At 56.5% G+C, this 18,014-nt stretch overlaps 1 protein-coding gene across 3 annotated transcripts in view; it reads left to right on the top strand.

Annotated features, from left to right (window-relative positions):
- The window catches only part of GAK (cyclin G associated kinase), a 68,201-nt gene extending 50,187 nt beyond the window's left edge, over window positions 1-18,014 (top strand). The window contains exons 19-28 of one of the 3 annotated variants that reach the window (XM_058546490.1): window positions 3,944-4,137; window positions 5,023-5,169; window positions 5,509-5,967; window positions 6,424-6,594; window positions 7,288-7,398; window positions 8,858-8,971; window positions 13,705-13,929; window positions 14,680-14,828; window positions 15,824-16,000; window positions 16,101-18,014. In XM_058546490.1, the coding sequence (XP_058402473.1) occupies window positions 3,944-4,137; window positions 5,023-5,169; window positions 5,509-5,967; window positions 6,424-6,594; window positions 7,288-7,398; window positions 8,858-8,971; window positions 13,705-13,929; window positions 14,680-14,828; window positions 15,824-16,000; window positions 16,101-16,202 (1,849 nt within the window). In that variant the 3' untranslated portion in view covers window positions 16,203-18,014. Of the gene's footprint in view, window positions 1-3,943; window positions 4,138-5,022; window positions 5,170-5,505; window positions 5,968-6,423; window positions 6,595-7,287; window positions 7,399-8,857; window positions 8,972-13,704; window positions 13,930-14,679; window positions 14,829-15,823; window positions 16,001-16,100 lie in introns of all 3 variants that reach the window. The other 2 variants (XM_058546491.1, XM_058546489.1) reach the window with 2 other exon arrangements.

Genomic DNA, 18,014 nt, shown 5'->3' with positions numbered 1-18,014 from the left:
AGTAGACAAAGGGAAATGTTAGAACCTGACCCACAAGGTACTGGGAGGTCTGTAGCACTGACCCCCCCGGGTCCCGGAGGACTCAACTATGACCCCAGGGCGCTGCAGACTCAGTGCTCCATGCAGATGATATGCCACACGGGGGCCTGTGCGTGGTGAGGGCTCAGGGAGAGTGGTGCCTGCTTCCCTCGTGGCCATCGGCCTCTGAGGGTGCACATCTTGTATTTTCATATATTATTATGAGGGTGCACTCTTTTAAATGTGCCAATATGAAAAAGACACTACAAAGACAAGAAATGCCACAGCTTTATCATTTCTGAGTTTTCCTCCTTTGGGAGAAGTGACCCCCAGAGCTTCAGGAGCTTTTAACTGCAATGAAAGCATCTTTTAAATGCATTTTTTTTGAAGACTAAATGATTGAAGACCAAGAAGAAAAAAATAGGTGAAGGTCTATAGGAGTTAGTAGACAGAGACTTGGAGTAACTGATGAAGATGTTCAAGAAAGTAGAAAGATGAGGAATTTCACTAGACACCCAGAATATATAACAAGGAGGTAGGTGTGAATCATAAAACTGAAAGATGTTAACAGCTGAAATGGGTTCAATCCACGTGTGTGATAGAATAGACACAGTAGAACACAGACGCAGTGAACTGGAAGAAAACACCTTCAGATGGCGGCACAGAGGAAGAGTGATGGGAGATACAGAGAGGATCGTGGGAGAGATTTAGGATGACATGGAAAGGCCGGGCGTGCTTTTATTTGGAGTCCTAGGAGAAGAGAGAGAGAATAGAACAGAAATAATATTTGAAAAATCACTGGCAAAAAATTTTGTTAAACTAGTGAAAGACATCAAACCATAGAATCAGAAGTGCTTCAAACATCCAACAGGAGTTTTCATAAAAGAAGAGAAGAGGCCCCACCCAAGCACATCACAGATAAATTGCTGAGAAACAGAGATACAATTTTCAGAGCCCCTAGGGGGAGGGGGAGGCACACTCGGGCCTTCAAAGTGACAAGACTGACAGCTGCCTTTCAACTGAAGGGACAGAAGCCAAGAGTCGTTGGGGGACACCTGAGATGCTGAGCGAAAAAAGTGGCCAACTTAAACTATCTCTGATGAAATGATCCTTCAGGAGTGGAAGTCAGTCAGAGATGCTTTCAGGCAAACAGAAGATGTGTGCAGTGTGCATATCAGACGAAGGACACAAGTCCGGGGTATGTGAGGAATCACCGCAGACAGAGAGACGGCTGTTAAAAATGGGAAAAGACCTGCCTGGCACTTCACCACTGAGGAAGTCCAGACGGTCAGAGAGCATATGAAGAGGTGGTCCCGTCAGGGAGACACTGCCAAGGCCACTGCTCTCTGACTGGCGGCTGAAATGAGAGGCAGGCATTTCCGGATGCTGGCGAGCACGTGCAGCTCCTGGACCCGTGTTCGCTGCTGTGGGGTGCAGTCTGCTCAAGTTGTGTCCCTCGTGTGTCCCCAGGGAAGTCAGCGCCTGGGACCAGAAACAGACGCACAGAGGAACGCTCCCAGCAGCTTTACTCTTCACAGCTCCAGACTAGAAGGAGCCCAGCACCATCGGCAGGGGGATGGATAATGAACTGTGGTGTGCTCACATGGGGGGTAGCGTGCAGCAGTGATGTGTGACGCACACAGATGTAACCACGAGAAGAAGGACGTGGTGGTCCATGTGTCGTGTCACCATTTTATGGGCTCAGGCCTCGTGTGGTCATAGGGGTCCACGGGCAGACTGCCTTGGGGGTTTGGCTTGGAGAGGCAGAGGGACCCTCTTGGGGACTGGTGACAGACCGTGTGTTTTTCTGAGTGTACTGTCTACACAAGTGTTGCACTTTATCGAGGTGCACTCTTAGATTTCTGTGTGGCTGTGTATGTTGCACCTTCAAAAATGGATTAATTAATGCAATAAGGAGAAAACTATTGAGTTGTCTGAGTGATGCAGGAAAGCATGTGTCTTACGTGGGCAGGCTTTGTTTTGCAGAGAGGCACTGAAACAGGATAGTTCGAGAGAATTTGGAACAGTATCAGCAGGACACGCTTTCAGATAAACCTGAGAGGGTCCGTCCTGGTGAGGCCTCCTGTGGCTGACGGAGGGTCCAGCGTGTTAAGTGGACGGGGTTGAGGGTCCGTCCTGGTGAAGCCTCCTGTGGCTGACGGAGGGTCCAGCGTGTTAAGTGGATGGGGTGCCAATCCATGACATGTCAGCACTTCGTTTCCCAGCTAGGTGTGTCAGGCCCCTCGGGTCCATCCAGCAGGGCCTGGGTCCTTGCCCTTTGAAATCCAGATCCCTTGGAGGCTGCGCCTGTGCTCACAGTCCCTCATTGTGCCCTCACTGGCCTGCTGGGTGAGTGGGCAGGCCCAGGCTTGGGGCAGTCTCCAGGGGCCAGCCGGGGCGGGGGTGGGGATGGGTGTCCGCTGGTGTGGTGCCTGGAGCTGCCCCCGAGGCCCTGCTGCCCCCGGAGCTGAGCCTGCAGAGGTCCTGTGCTCCTTTGTGTGGACCCCGGCTCGCTCCCTCCTCCCTTGCTTCCTGGCCTCCCCTCCTCGTGGACGAGGGTCTAGGCCTCCCTGCTCTTACTGGCCGCTGGATTCCGTGACACTGCTGTCTCGGCTTTTCACCCTCAGTTCTTGCTATAGCTGCTTCTGCCTGGCCCAGCAGTCACCTGGGTTGTCTCCTTGCTGTGGGCACCCAGCCTGGAAAGGAAGGAAGCCTGTGGCAGCTTCTGGGCCAGGAGTGTGTGGACTAGTGGACAGAGGGGACACTGCAGCCTGAGGAGGGCGTGGCCCTGGCAGGTGCTCTCCCTGTGCCCACATGGGCCCCGGCAAGACGAGGGGTGGCTCCGGGCAGAGCCGTTCTCCCCAGCAGGTGCACCCCTCGAGCAGAGGTGGTTGTGTCTTGGCGGGAGTGGGGGATCAACACAGCGGACGTTACACGTTAGGGTCACGCGTGCTCACTAGTCTTATTTTGTCACATCCAGAGAAGTAATTAAGGACTGCCATGGCTTTATCACCCACACTGACCATATTTGTGCTTATCCCCAGGCCCCTCCTCTGCCCAGAGGTTGTGTTTTGTTTTGGGTTGCAGGACGACGGGGCCCCTCCCTCAGTGCCTCCAGCCCTCAGGAACCCGCCCGTTTGCTGTGTTTCTTTCTTTGTCACTCTCCTGTGTGTCAGCAGGGACAGGTAGCGCGTGTACGTGTTAGGCGGCATAAAGGAGGCCCGCACTAGGGATCCTGCCGGCTGAAGAGCTGGGGTCTGTCAGTGAGGTTTGTGACGATGTCACCAGAGGCGAGCTCAGGACGTATGCGAAGAGCACTGGAACTCCCAGGAGAGGTGCAGAGCCACAAAGTTAGGACAGTCAGTCAAATGGCCACCAAAGTCGCCACTGCCAGGTTGCCCTGGACACACCTGTCTGGCACCTGTGCCCAGGCCCCCAAACCACTGCCTCAGGTAGCACCTGGAGACCAGAATCTTCCCAATCCTTTGCCTTTCTTCCCTTTCCCACCCCAGCACAGGCAGATCTGGTGCCACCCCTGGGCCACAGTGACCGACGGCTGTGTTTCCCCTGGGGTCGTGCTCCCCTTCCCTGCAGTTGGAGCCCAGAAGTCTTGGTGTTGTGGGCGTCTGTTAGCAGTCAGGGGATCTTTCCAGGTGGACGGCATCATTTTTATGGAAACAGCATTTTTGGATCCCAGAGTAGCTGATCTGAACCATAGGCCCTGAAAGGCAGGGCAGACCCAGTGCTCCCCGACACAGAAGCCAGGGTGCTCTGAGGGTGTGCACGCACCTCGCTGCACACCTGCCCCGTGTCTGTGCTTGGGGAGCACACGGCCCTGCTCTGGGCCCATTTTCTGGTGAACATTGGGGTGCCCCGTGAAGTGCCTCCCGGTCCCTCCTGACTGCCATCTGGCCTCCAACTGCAGGTATGACCTGGACGCGTGTGACATTCAGGAGAAGTACCCGGATTTATTCCAAGTGAACCTGGAAGTGGAGGTGGAGCCCAGAGACAGGCCCAGCCGGGAGGCCCCGCCCTGGGAGAGCGCAAGCCTGAGGGGGCTGAACCCCAAAATCCTGTTTTCCAGCCGGGAAGAGCAGCAAGACATTCTGTCTAAATTTGGTAAGATGCTCGTTTTCCAGACGCACTTGGAGGTGACCCGGTTCTGACGTCTGTGACCGCTGAGAGACGCTTCAGGGCCTGGACTGGCCCTCCCTGCGCCAGGCGCTGCGGGCAGGCCATGCGTGGGACGCAGGGGCTCAGAGCCCCGTCTTGAGCCACGACAGTGGCTTTAACACGGGGCAGGGGGCGCGCCCGAGGTTCCTTACACTTGCCCTAGCCCTGGGGGTCATCGTGGGGCGGGCTAGGACCACTAGAGGGTGTGGTTTGAGTCCCTTGCTGATCCAGAGGGTTTGTGTTCTGGATGCACATCCACTTTGAATGTGACCAGGGAGAAGCTAAGGCTCCATGCTGGACCAGTGGGGCCACCAGCTTGGCAGGCTTCCTTCTTCTTGGCGGCCCCGGACTCAGCTGGTCTGTGTTGTTTCAGAGCAATTATAGGAAAGGCATGTAGAAAGTACACTGTGGGGAGGACATAGGATTTCATTTGCTGACCACGTCATGGTTTTCTTCACATTTTTGGTTTGCAGTATTAACATTTTCTTACATGACGACAGCTGAGTATCCCTGAAAACTGGGCGCACATGTGTGTGTGTGTATCTGTGTACGTGTGTATACAGTGTGTGCATGTGCACTCATGTGCGTGCGGTGTGTGTGTGTACAGTGTGTACGTGCACACACTTGTGACCTGAGGCAGCATCTGCGCCCACGTTGGCACCCTTGCTGGTTGCGGGTGCAGGTCTCCGGGCAGTTTGTAGTCGAGCATCCGGCATGTGGCCTGGCTGACTGCAGCGCTGATACTTCCCAGCCCCAAGCCACGCCGCTGGCTGCTGCCGGCGAGGGTGGCATCCTGGCGCTGGGGCCCTGATGGCCTCTTCTCCCTGCCAGGGAAACCGGAGCTGCCCAGGCAGCCTGGCTCCACTGCTCAGTACGACGCCAAGGCGGGGTCTCCAGACACTGAGCCCACGGAGTCTGACTCGCCGCAGAGCAACAGTGCCGACACCGCCCACTTCCTCCACACACTGGAGTGGCACGGTAGGCGCCTCCCGGGGACCCTGCATTTTGGCAGCGTCCTCAAGCCCAGTCTGCCGTATGGACCGGGGCTTGCTGGTCACCATTTGCTGCTCCCCAGAGGTCACGTCTGGGCTCTAGCGTGGAGCTGGGCCACGGGCAGCGAAGGTGTCTGTGGTGGCATGCACCTGGTGCCGGCGGCCTTGTCTGTGCGTCTTCTCTTGCTCCCCCCACCCCGCCTGAATGCCTCCACTTTGCTCAGCTTGTCAGGCCCTCTGCTCCCAGGGTCTCCCATGTGGCATCTCCTGCTGTCCTGTCTGTGAGGACTTCAGCCACATCAGCATGTTGTTTTCTTTTCAGAAGAAGAAGACTCAGAGACAGGCACAGACAATAACTTTATCAAGGAGAGTCCGTCTACCCTGGCCGAGGACGGAGGTGAGAGTGAGCCGTCTGATGAGGAGGCAGCAACCTTCTCAGCCGAGAGCAGGGACACGGCCGAGGAGGGCACACCAGGCCCGCCAGTGAGGGCACAAGAGCCAGAGTTGATTGTTGATTCGGACACACCCCAGGAGCCCGCGCTGCAGGAGGATGGCGTCGACCTCCTGGGGCTGCACTCTGAGGTGGGGCTGGCACTCCCCGCGCAGGCCTGCAGGGCCCCACCCAGCAACGCCGACCTGCTCAGCTGTCTCCTGGGGTCCCCCGCGGCTGCTCCAGGGGGCTCCCCAGGCGACCTGCTCGGCGGCGAAGCCCCCCCGCTCTTTGCAAGCCCTGCGCCTCCCCTCAGTGCACGGAGCACACCTCGCGAGGGGCCCGCCGTGGCCGGTACGAGCTTCCATCCGATAAGGTTTTAGTAGAAACATGCACTAGAGCGAACACCTGGGAGGGGCTCCGGAGAATGGATGGGGGGACGGTCAGCACTTTGTCCCTCACAGCCCCTTGAGGGGGTAGCCCAGGGCCCACTAGCAGGGACGGCCGTGCTGCTGTGGTCCGACTCCCAAGGCCAACGCCCCTCCTGCAGTCACGCCCCAGAACTGCCAGCCCTTCCCTCTCCTGGGCTGCTGTCTCCGTGGAAAGTCCAAGGCGAGGGCGTCGGGGGCTGAGGACACACCCGTGGTCTCGGTGTTGTCCTGCAGTGGACACTGCAGTCTCAGCCTGGGTCTGAGGGGCCTCACGTCATCTGGGATCTGCTCAGCCCGGTGGCGTCTGACACCGTGGTGGCGGGTCGTTGTGGTATCTCCGTAGGACCTCACCTCCGCTGCTCTTGGTGTCTTTTTATAGCTGACCCCTTTGACCCTCTCCTGCCAACTGATCCAGACGCCTTGCCCAGCTCCAAGCCCGACCTCTTCAGCGAATTTCTTAATTCGGACTCTCTGGCTGCCCCGCCCGTGTCTTTCCCCTCCACCCACAGCGCCCCGCCCCCAGCCTGCAGCGCCGACTTCCTGCACCTGGGTGAGTGTGGCCTCTGTGCTGACCTGGGGATGGGGAGGCGGGCAGCGTGCTCACTCACTGTGGACCCTGGGCTGACCCACCGTGGCCAAAGGTCCCTCACCTGGGAAGGCGTGGCAGCGGGCGTCTGCTGGGTTTTAGGGGAGGATGGAAGGCAGGTTCTGGGGGCCTGGTGCACGGCTGTGGGTGACTGTGTGTGGAGGGGGTGGGGGTCTTTGAAGGCCCTCTCCTTTGAGTAGTGTGCAGACGCTAGTTCCCATCATTGGCCTGCCAGCGTCTCCATTTGCTGAGCCTGTGCGTCCTCTTGGTCAGTTCAGTGACCATGTGATGCGTCCTCTGCCCATGAGGAGGAGGAAGGCTGGTTGGTGTTGGCCAAGCCCAGCGCTCAGCGTGGCTCCCTCTAGGCCAAGGGGGTGGCCCCAGAAGAGCATGAGCACAGGCCTGCCTGGGGCTCGCTCGGCCCAGAACACCTTGGGGCCAGCTGCACCAGGAGCTTGATCCTGGCCTCCGGCAGAGGCAGCTGTCCACTGTGCCTCCTGCTCACACGTGGAGGAGGGGGATGGATGGGGCTCTCTGAGGCTCCTGCAGGTGGGGCTTATGGCCAGCCTGTCTCCATGGGGTCCCCAGGAGGCTGTCTAAAGGCCATGTGCCTGCCCCCCACCAGGGGACACACCTCATAGTGTGCTCTCTTCCCAGGGGATCTCCCAGCAGACCCCAGCAAGATGGCAGCCTCGACCAGCCACCCGGATCTACTGGGAGGATGGGATGCTTGGGCCGAGGCTCCAGCCCCTGCGCCAGCTACAGAAGGTAGGACCCCGGCCCCATGGAGGCTGGTTCCCAGGTAGAGCACCTGCTGTGGTCTGGTGTCTTTCTCTGAGTCACACATGCTGTAACTGTAACCCCTTTTCCAGAAAAGGGATGAGGGACGGTGCTGGGCGGGATGTGGTTGCCCGCACAGTGGTCGGCGTGATGGGGGTGCCCGGTTGGGCCTCCTGCCTCTTGCTTGACCATGGGCGCGGTGGCGCGGCCCTCCTGAGGGCAGCAGTGTGCATGCAGCGCCCTCCACACGGGTCCGTGTCCTCATCTCCTGTGGGATGCCTGTGTTTTATGACATGACTTCGTGTTTCCATCCATGATGTATCTTAGTGTTTTCCCACGTCCTGTGGCTACTCTGACTTCCGAGGGACCCTTTAAAGGACTGCCGACTGGCCCTGAGGGTGTCGCAGGTCCGTGCCCTGTCCTCGGGGACATGGAGTGCGTCTACTTTTCACTTCTCTGCACATCTGTCCTTCTTTCCGTGCATCCATGACTCTGTCCTATTGGAGATTTCAGCAGTGAGTTGCTGTCAGAGAAAGGCTGTCACGTTCACGAGCTTGTGTCCCCTCCAGCCTTTTACTGATCGGATTACCCAGGAGCAATCCTAGCCTTAGTCTCTCAACAGATGATAACTTTAAAGATATAATTTTGCTAATCTGATAGGCCGTCATTTTTTTAAATTTGTATTTCTTCATTATGAATGAGGTTGATTGTATGTTTTTGGTTTATTGTATTTCTTTTGAGAACTGTTTCATGTTCTTTAATCATTGTTTTGCTTAGGGAATTTATCTTTTTTCTATTAATTTGTAAGATCTTTTTCTATGTGAGAAACCATTATCTGTAATGACGGTAACACTCCATTGAGAATATTTACTCAGAGGCCTGTCCCATGGCATAGCGGTTAAGTGCGCACGCTCCGCTGCTGGCAGCCCGGGTTCGGATCCCGGGCACACACTGACGCACTGCTTGTCAGGCCATGCTGTGGCGGCATTCCACATTAAAAAAAAAAGTGTAAGAAGATCGGCACGGATGTTAGCTCAGGGCCAGTCTTCCTCAGCAAAAAGAAAAAAAAAAGAATATTTACTCAGATGTTTCACTGTCTTATACTTAGGATATTCTGAAGCTTATGTTATAATCAAGACTATTTTAAAGCACATTCACATTTCAGCTTCTAGGAAGTGGTATTACAAAATCAGAAGAATATGAGTATGTTTTGGCTCTTGTATGAGTTGTTGGGTGGTTTTCTGTAAGGATAGTAGGACTGGAGGCAGCTCTGATAGCATGGGTGGCTGTGTCCTGAGCTCGTGTCCACACGTTCTTTCATGTGTCTTCCTCAGAGCTCTGTGGGTGCTGACGCTGAACCAGTGGGGCCTTTAGGAGCACGAGGAGGGGGCAGCAGAGGCTGCATCTTTTAGTGCGGTTCATTCTAATGCCCTCTGCCCTTCTCTAGGCCCCTTCCCTCCTGGAGGCCAGCCAGCCCCTTCTGGCCCCCCAGCCAGCCGGACCAAGTCTCAGAGCCTGGACCCATTTGCAGACCTCGGCGACCTCAGTTCTGGCCTCCAAGGTAACTTGCAGGATGCGTCAGGTGTGGAGAGCGCCAGGCCTGCTCGTAAGAGTGTTTGTTCTGTCTGTCTGCTGGCCCTGCTCCCTCTGCCAGACTCAGCTGCCCAAGGTGGGACCTTTGCCTCCGTTCAGCGAGGCTCAGAGCACAGTGACCCCAGGAATGGCCTGTTTGCTCCCGTTACAGGGCTTGTGAACCAAGCTAATACCAGGAGTTGCTAAAACCGGCACCGGGCCTGCCACTCTGCAGGCGTCGCTGTGCACATGGGGCCGTCTGGGGAACAGGGTGTCAGCGTGGGAGTGGCAGAGCTGGCAGGACTCCGGCGGAGAACATGCCCCCACCCAGCTTCCGTGCCTGCCTCTGCTGGCCTCGAATCCCCTGGAGCTGATCCGACGCCCTGGGCACCCATGTCCCTGGGGTGCCTGTGGCTCCTCCAGAAACGCGTGGGTCATTAACTCTTTAGAGACCATGAGCGTCTGAGAGCCTCTCATCCCATGGCACTTGGCTGGCCTGTGGAATTCGAGGTTGGAAGTGGTGTCTCCTTGGAACACTTGTTCAGGTGATCAGGCCTCTGGCCGGCGGGCAGCAACGTCTCTCCCCCTGCAGCCCCACGCTGGCACCTGGCGAGCCTTCAGTTTGGAAACTGACCTTCCGAGGACTGGGGAGGCTCCCATTGTCTCTTTCCTTCCCTCCTCCTGACTTTCCTCTACTTTCTTGTTGCGCCGGCTCTCCTGTGTTGTGTTGAGGCCTCATTGTGTTACCAGCTTAATGAGTCTCAAAAGGTTTTCGCTCTTTGAATAGTCCTTTTTTTTTTTTAGTAGTTCCCTGGTGTTTTGGGTTGCAGTGTCACGCTGAGGGCATACCTGGAAGTTTGGGTTTGGCTTTGGCTTTCTGACCCTGGCTGGTCTTTAGGCTGTCTGAGTGCCAGGTGGGGCCACCCAGAGCTTCCTGGCCCTGCGTGGGCTGTTTGCTCCGAATCCTGTGGGGGAAGGACTTGTCGGGATCCAGGTCGCCTGTTCTCAGGATGGAGCCCGGCCCTTAGCTCTGTGCTGCAACCGGAGACCCTCTGTCACACCCACTCGGAAACCAGAATTCTGAATGAAGCCAATAGAACTGAAAGGAGAAATAGACAAACTCGAATTCTAGTTCGAGGCTGCAACATCCCTCTCTGAAGAGAGGGTAGAGCAACCAGATGAGGGTCAGCAGAGCAATAGAAGAAGCACTGTCAATCATCAGCGTCTCGTCAACACCCACAGGAGGGCACACCCAGCTCGTGCACCTCTGAAACCTCCACCAACGTGGGCCACAGCCTGGGCTGTAGAACACCTCAGCAGACTTAAAAGAATTGAAGTCATTCAGGCCATAGTCATTCTCTGACCTAACAGAATCAAACTAGAAATCAGTAACATCTGGTAACTGAAAGATCTTCAAAAGCTTGGAAACTGAGCAACACACTTCTAAATAACATGTGGGTTATTTAGGAAGTCTCAAGGGAAATAAAGCAGTGCATTGAACTGAGTGAAAATGTGACACACTGAAACTCGGGGTGCGTGGTGGAAGCAGTGCTGAGAGCGGAATGTGCAGCGTGGTGTGTACTGGAGAAAGAGGAGATGTCTCAGCAGCTCTGTGAGCCCCTCAAGGTGCTTGAAAAGCAAAGTCGAAGCAAACAGGAGGAAGGAAATAATAAAGAGCCCAAGTAAGTGAATTAGAAAACAAAAACAATAAAGAAAATTGATTCAACAAAAAGCTGGTCCTTTGAAAAGATCAGTAAAATTGACAAAGCTCTGCTAAGACAAATCTTAAAAAAAGAAGATAACACAAGTTGTGGATATCAGGAGTAACGGGGATGTCCCTCAGACCCTGAGGCTTTAGAAGGGCAGTGAGAGAACACAAGCCACGCTGTGCATGCACGTTTGATGACTTACGTAGAGCGACGGATTCTCAAAGCCAGGCATCACCAACTCACCCAGTGTGGAGTAGGCAGTTTGAATAGTTCTGTGACTATAAAGAAATGAATTTCTAGTTAAAAACCTCCCAAAAAGGAAATCTTCAGTCCCAGATGGTTTCATTGGAGAATTTTACCAAATGTTTAAAGAATTCATACCAATTCCATAGTCTCTTCCAGGAAAGAGGAAGAGGAAGAAACATTTCCCAGTTGATTTTATGAAGCTAGTATTACCCTGGTGCCAAAACCAGACACAAAAAAGACAACTGCAGGGCAGCATCCCTCACGAATATAGACACAAAAATCGCGACAGTGTTAGCAGATAGAATTCATCAATGTAGAAAAAGAATTATACACCGCGACCAAGGAGGGTTTGTTCCAGGAATGCAAGGCTGGTTCAACATTCCAGAACTAGTGAACAGAATCCACCACGTTAACTGGCCAAACAGGAAAAGTCACGTGACCACACCAATGGTGAAGAAGAGGCATTTGACAAAGTTCAGTGCCTGTTTATGATAAACACTGTCAACAAACTAGGAACAAGAGGAGAACTTTGTCAGCTTGATGACAAGCGTCTACAAAACACTACAGCCAACTTCACACTTACTGGTGAAGGCCTGCACGCTCCTCAAGGTCAGTCAAGGTAGAAGGCCATGTAGTGCCATCAGGCGAAGGAGGAAGTGGAGGAGTTATACACACTGAAGAGGAAGGAATAGAACTGTTCCCACTGCAGGTGACGTGCTCGTCCATGTGGGAGATCTCAAGGAATCTGTGAAAACTTCAGACCCAAGGAGTGAGTTCAGTAAGGTTGCAGTTTGACACACAAACGTCAGTCGTATTTCTGTTCACTAGCAACGTGCACAAGGAATCCAAGTTAAAACGGTACCACGTACAGTCACTAAAAAAGAAGAAGGAAACACTTAAGTATTTCTCTAACAAAACACACGCAGGACTGGTATGTCAAAACTAGGAAACCAAACCTGGGGAAAGAAATCAGAGAAGACCCAAGTGAATGGAGAGACAGACTGCGTTCACAGGTCGGAAGACCCAGCATCGCGAGGATGTCAGTTCTTCCCAGGTTGATCTGTAGGTTCAGCACAATTCCTACCAAAAATCCCAGTAAGGATTTCTGTAGACACAAACTTCCTGTAGAATTCATTTGAAAAGTCAGAGGAACTAGAATGGCTAAAATATTTCTGTGGTGGAAGAATAACGTGGGAGGAATCCCTCTGCCTGGCTACTCAAGCTACCAAAATCGAGACTGCCTGGGGTTGGCAGAAGGACAGAAACAGAGGTCACCGGAACAGAACAGAGGCCCCAGAAGTAGACCCACCTGAGTGAGACCCACTGATCTGGGCAGAGGAGCAGAGACCTCCGCAGACGGAGCTGGAGCAATTGGACCTCCATGGGCAGAAAGTGACCTCACCCTAAACTTGACACCTCACATGTCAGGTAACACAGGATTGGCCATAGATTTAAATGTAAGACGTCAAACTATAAAGCTTTTAGGAGAAAACATGAAAGAAAATCTTTGGGACCTCGGGCTAGGTGTAAGTGTCACCTGACCACAGTCCATGACAGAGAAAGTAGAAACGTGGAGTTCAAAACTAAATCTTCTGCTCTGCTAAAGACTGTCAAAAGGATGAAAGCCAAGTACAGATTGGGAAAAAATATTTTTGAACCACATATTTGACAAAGAATCCTATGCAGAATATATAAGTACAGTAAGAACAAAACAAAAGCCATCCAGTTAGAAAACACAAGTCATGAAGAGACTCTCGAGCCCAGAGTGTGTACGGCTGACGCACACCCGGAGAGCCGTTGGGATACAGGGGGACCTCAATGGGCTGGCGCCCCTGGTGGGACAGCCAAAGTGAAAACAGTGCCCACGCCAAAGGGGGGCGAGGCCGTGGGGAAGCTGGATTCTCAGCCGTGACTGGTGGGAGTGCAGGGGGTGTGGCCATGCTGGGGGACAGTCGGTCAGTTTCTGATAGAAGCACATGTGAGACTGCTGCTCATCCCAGAGAGACGGAGACGTGAGCTTCTACGGGGTCTGTTCACAGGTGTTCACAGCAGCCTTGTATGTGATTGCCAGCAGCAGGGCCAGCCCAGAGGTCCGGGGTTGACCCGACGGTGGTGCGGCCCCACCCCCAGTGCTGCTCAGCAGTGAAAGGAGCAGGTCACGTGTGAGAAGAGCCCATCACAGAGGCTGTCTGCTGTCTGATTCTGTTTCTCCAGCATCCTTAAACAGCAGCCGCAGAGATGCAGGACAGGTGGTGTCTTGATCTGGTGCTCATAAAGATCTGTACACATGGTAAAGTGGCACAGAAGTACGCACACGTGCACACACACCACACACACACACGCACGCTCATGTGCACCTAACAGCTGGATAAGCCAGTGCCGGCTGCCTGTCTTGTTGCTGCGGCCATGTCAGCTGGCCCCAGGGCTCTGGGGCTGGTGTGGGGGCACCAGGCACGATCTTGCAGCTTCTTGTGAATCTATTTCAAAATAAAAAGTTAAAGAACTGGCCCTGCATCTTGAGAGCAAGTGGGGAGGTGCTGCCTGTGCTCAGCCCCCTGGTGCCCCAGCCCTTGCGGACGGTCCAGCTATGGGGGCCACCTTGACGGCCATCCCCTCCTGGCGTCTGACGTTGAGTATTCATTTTGCGAGTGGGGGTTTTCCTGCATCTGTGTCTTTAAGTCCTGGAAGGAGCAGTACCCTGTCCTGGCACCTCTGTGGGCCAAGGCAGCTGTGTTTGATGCTCACCTGCCGTAAACTGTCTCCCCAGGCTCACCCGCTGGCTTTGCTCCTGGAGGCTTCGGTCCCAAAGCAGCACCCCCTCCCAAGGGTGGCGCTGCTTGGCAGGCGAGTCGGCCCCCAGCCCAGGGTGCCCCGTGGCCCCCGCAGGCCAAGCCACCCCCCAAAGCCTGTGCACAGCCAAGGCCTAACTACACCGCGAGCTTCAGCGCGATTGGTGGCCGAGAGGAGAGGGGGGTCCGTGCCCCCAGCTTTGGTAAGTGCTTCCTTTTTATCCCCGTGCATGACTTCTCAAGCAGGCCATGAAGTGGTTACAGTGAACTGCTGTTTTGTTTTCTCCGACTGAGAGCCCACGGCTGGAGGAGAATTTAATGAGACCCAGAGTCTGTTCTCACCCAACAGGGGCGCCTCTGGGTGGAAGGACGTGGTTTCAGAGGCGTGGCCGTAGGTGTCCCCCTCGTTCCCGGCCAGCACGGTTCAGGCGGCCGGCGGGAGGGTGTCGTCGTGGGGCCAGGAACGAGGCGGCCAGCCTCACACTGTTTGGGAACCTTCTCAGCCTCCTCTGCTGCCTGGGCAGCTGGACGGTCTGCCCAGGCCTGGCTGCGGTGTTTGGGAGCGGCGGGCATGTCCCGAGTCAACCCCGGGAAGTGATGGAGATGGGCATACACTCAGGAGTGTTGGGCCCAGTGAACTGTGTCAGACGTTTTCCACTTTTCTCAGCCATCCTTCAGTCCTAAATGGTCGCTGAGTTGGAATTGCAGCTCTGAAGGTGTCAGGCGGGCTGTACCGCAGGTGGGGCCCATCAGCAGGCTGCCTGAGCAGAAATCAGTGTCACTGCCCCATTTTTAAGAAATGGAAGCGTCCGTGGCTTCTTTTCTTTTTTTTTCAGGCGTCATCATGGCGCCCCGTGTTCCAGGGGGTGGGTGTCGCCTGATGTGAATTGGTGGGCAAAGGAGATGAAGGCTGGGCCTGCATGTCTCTCGGCAAAGTCTCTGTTCTCTTCTAGCCCAGAAGCCCCGAGTGTCAGAGAGCGACTTTGAAGACCTGCTGTCCAGTCAGGGCTTCTCCTCCAAGTCTGACAAGAAGGGGCCGAGGACCATCGCCGAGATGAGGCGACAGGACCAGGCGAGGGACACGGACCCGCTCAAGCTGAAGGTGCGGGTGGCTCCTGCAGGGGCTCCGGGACCTGGTGGCTGCCCAGAGGGTGAGAGCGAGGGCAGGCTGGGCGCTCGGGGCGCCTGTCTGCCCCCAGGGGTGTCTGGAGAGAGACGGTGGAGTGAACGTGGTGCAGATGCGGCCCCCGTGGGGTCCTGGGGTCTGTAGGTGGGGTCCCCTGGAGTCGTGGACGCCTTCACCCTGAGCGGGCCAGCAGCTCCCTCGTGGGCCCTCGAGTCAGACGCGTGAAAGGGTCTTCGTCTGATGTGCTCGCAGAGACGGCAGCTTCTCTTGAGGCTTATCTGCATCTGTGTGCGTCTTGGAGGCGGGTGTGTGACCTGTCCTGACGAAGGCCATCCCCTGTGGCTCTGCTGTCCTCCGAGGGCAGGAGGCCTTCACGTCCTCCTTTCCCGTGAAGCGCTCACTCCTCTGGAGACCTCACCAGACATGACCCCTGTCAGGGCCTGTGCCCTCGGGCTGCTCAGCCCCGGAGCCAGCAGGGCACCACCCCTGCCCCCAGAGAGCAGCTCGGGGCCCTGGGATGACGGTGGCCCTCAGCCGGGCCCAGGACAGCAGCCTGTGCTGTCCTCACGGCAGGATAGTCGAGGACAAGGCTCTGAGGGCCACGCAGGCACCATCTGACAGGCCGCCAGGGAGCCTGGCCTCTCGTCCTCACTTAGGCACTGGAGCCCCGAGACAGGCAGGGTGAGGCCATGATGGCGGGTCATCTGTCAATGTCCCACTGATGATAAAGGTCACTGGTTTCCATGTGCCATCTGGTCCCATGTGGTGTCTGGCCAGACCCGAGGAGCAGCGTTGACTGCCTGGGTGGGGTCAGCACAGAAATTGGGATGGTGGGTCCGTGTCTGGGCTGAGTGTTTTACAGTGGGAGCCTTGTTCCTTGTGATGGCGTGTGGAGCCGTCAGGAGCCCGCACGGCGGGCAGAGGGGCCTCGGCCCAGGATGCCTGCTCTGCAGCGCCTGCGTCTCCCGCAGCTCCTGGACTGGACCGAGGGCAAGGAGAAGAACATCCGAGCCCTGCTGTCCACGCTGCACACCGCTCTGTGGGATGGCGAGAGCCGCTGGACGCCCGTGGGCATGGCCGACCTGGTGACTCCCGGGCAGGTGAAGAAGCAGTACCGCCGTGCCGTGCTGGTGGTCCACCCGGACAAGGTGGGCCCCTTGGTGGGGTTGTGCGGGGCGGGGGTCCTGGAGGCAGGTCTGAGGCTGCCTCACCACACCGCCCCCTTCCCCACCCTCCGTCCCTCCCCAGGCTGCAGGGCAGCCCTACGAGCAGTACGCCAGGATGATCTTCATGGAGCTGAACGACGCCTGGGCCGAGTTCGAGAGCCAGGGCTCCCGGCCCTTCTTCTAAGCCTGCAGTGGGCGTGGCTGCACGTGCGGCTTGTGAGCCGGAAGCTGCTGGGCTCCACCGAGAGGGTCGCCGTCGTGGCCGTGGCAGTGTGGGCTGACGCAGCTGCACCCAGATCGACGTGCCCACCGCCCTCGGTGGACCCAACACCGTCCTTGGCACGAGGAGAGAAAGCATTCCAGAGCCTGGGTTTTTCTTCCTTTTTCTGTCTGAAAGGAAAAGTGTTGATTTACACTCCTGCCACAGTTGTCACGGTCTGAGATCATTCTGTTCAGTGACCGTCACCCTGCGAGCATGTCTGCTCGCAGTAGACCACACTGCTCAGCTGTCTGTGCTCTCTCGAATCCCGTTCACGAGCTAGTTTATGTCTCCCGTGTGTAACCGGCTGGCGACCCCTGCACATCATTAAACAGTTTTCTGACGGCCCATCTTGGCCCTGCGTTACCGCAGTGCAGGGACCTAGTCTCGGGGAGCTGCAGAGTCGGACTCCTTGACCCTGCTGGCCTGACCTCTGTGACCTCCAGGGCAGCCTCGGCCGGGGCCCTGGGCTGAGTGGTCTGAGGACAGAACGGACACGCCACAGCTCTGGGTCTGGGGGTCAGCCCTCACCATGGGCGCTGGGCCCGCCCCATGGTCACTGCACGAGGCCAAGGCACATGGCCATGGTGTGGATGCCCAGACACTGGCCCGTGTGGGACTCTATGCCCCCTCTGTCCCACTGGGTCCCTCCTCCTTGGAGTAGGGCAGACGCAGGGCCGTTGTTTTCTATAGTTCAGGGAATTCGAAACAAAAAACAATTTTCTTTGATTAAAGGCCTGTTGGAGAAGCGCCAACTGCTCAGTCTCGTGTGGGCAGAGGCGTGGCTTCTGAGGCTGCACATGTGCGGTCACCGTGGTCTGCTGGCTTAAGGGACACTGCACGTCAGGACAGATGAGAGCAATTACGTGGCTCGAGGTTGTGGTCAGAAGTGACTTGCTCAGCTCCCAGTGGTCCTGTCCACTGGCCCATCCTGCTCCTGGCCACTCGGCACTGCACTTGCCCGAGCCCTGGAGACGTGGCTTGTCCAGGAGCTTCGGGAGGCCGGTGGGGCAACGTGACCTCGACCCTCATCCAGGAGGTGGCAGCAGTGTGTCCGGGCCCTGCCCAGGCCACCCCTCGGTCTGGTCGGCACTGCAGGTTTCTCAGCCCGTGTGCGGTCTCTCCTTTACCAGAGTGTGAGTGACTGAGTCCACTGTGATGCCGAGAGGAGTTCAGCGAGTTTCTGGGATGAGTTATGGGGGGTGAGGGACGGGGGGACAGCTTCTGTCCCGCCACTCGTGTCTCCGGGGGAATGTGCGGGTTGTCGACTTTGGCCCTGGGAGTGTGTAGACGCCCAGAACCCAGGCAGATGTCCTCAAATAAAGGCCTGGCCTCAGGAGCGTCTGAGCGTGGTTAGTTGTGAACACTGACCGGAAGCTCAGACCCTGCCCTCCGCTGCCGGTGACCACATTGGTCCAAGACCCAGACCTGTGAGTGCCACGGCTGGACCCTCTGGGTGCCAGCGGAGCATGGGGCCTGCAGCACCAGAGACTTCAGAGGAAGAGGCTCTGGCTTTTTGCCCCGACGCCCCGGGCCTGCAACCTGTGTCGCCACAGGCATCTTGTGCCAGCGGACCTCACCCGGGGCCATGACCCCGCACTGTCAGCTGGCTCCACGGCCACAACACCGTGCCCTCTGACCCTTGGGCTCGGCTGCCCTTCCCTTCTGGCCCCCCCCCCATTGGTCCTAGGTCTGAAGAGGAGAGGGAGCATCTTTGCTGAGGTCCCCCATCCACCC

This window comes from Diceros bicornis, chromosome 8 (assembly GCF_020826845.1).
Source record: "Diceros bicornis minor isolate mBicDic1 chromosome 8, mDicBic1.mat.cur, whole genome shotgun sequence".
Lineage (NCBI taxonomy): Eukaryota > Metazoa > Chordata > Mammalia > Perissodactyla > Rhinocerotidae > Diceros > Diceros bicornis.
Note: the sequence above shows the minus strand (reverse complement) of the source record. Positions and strands in the feature narration are given on the sequence as shown.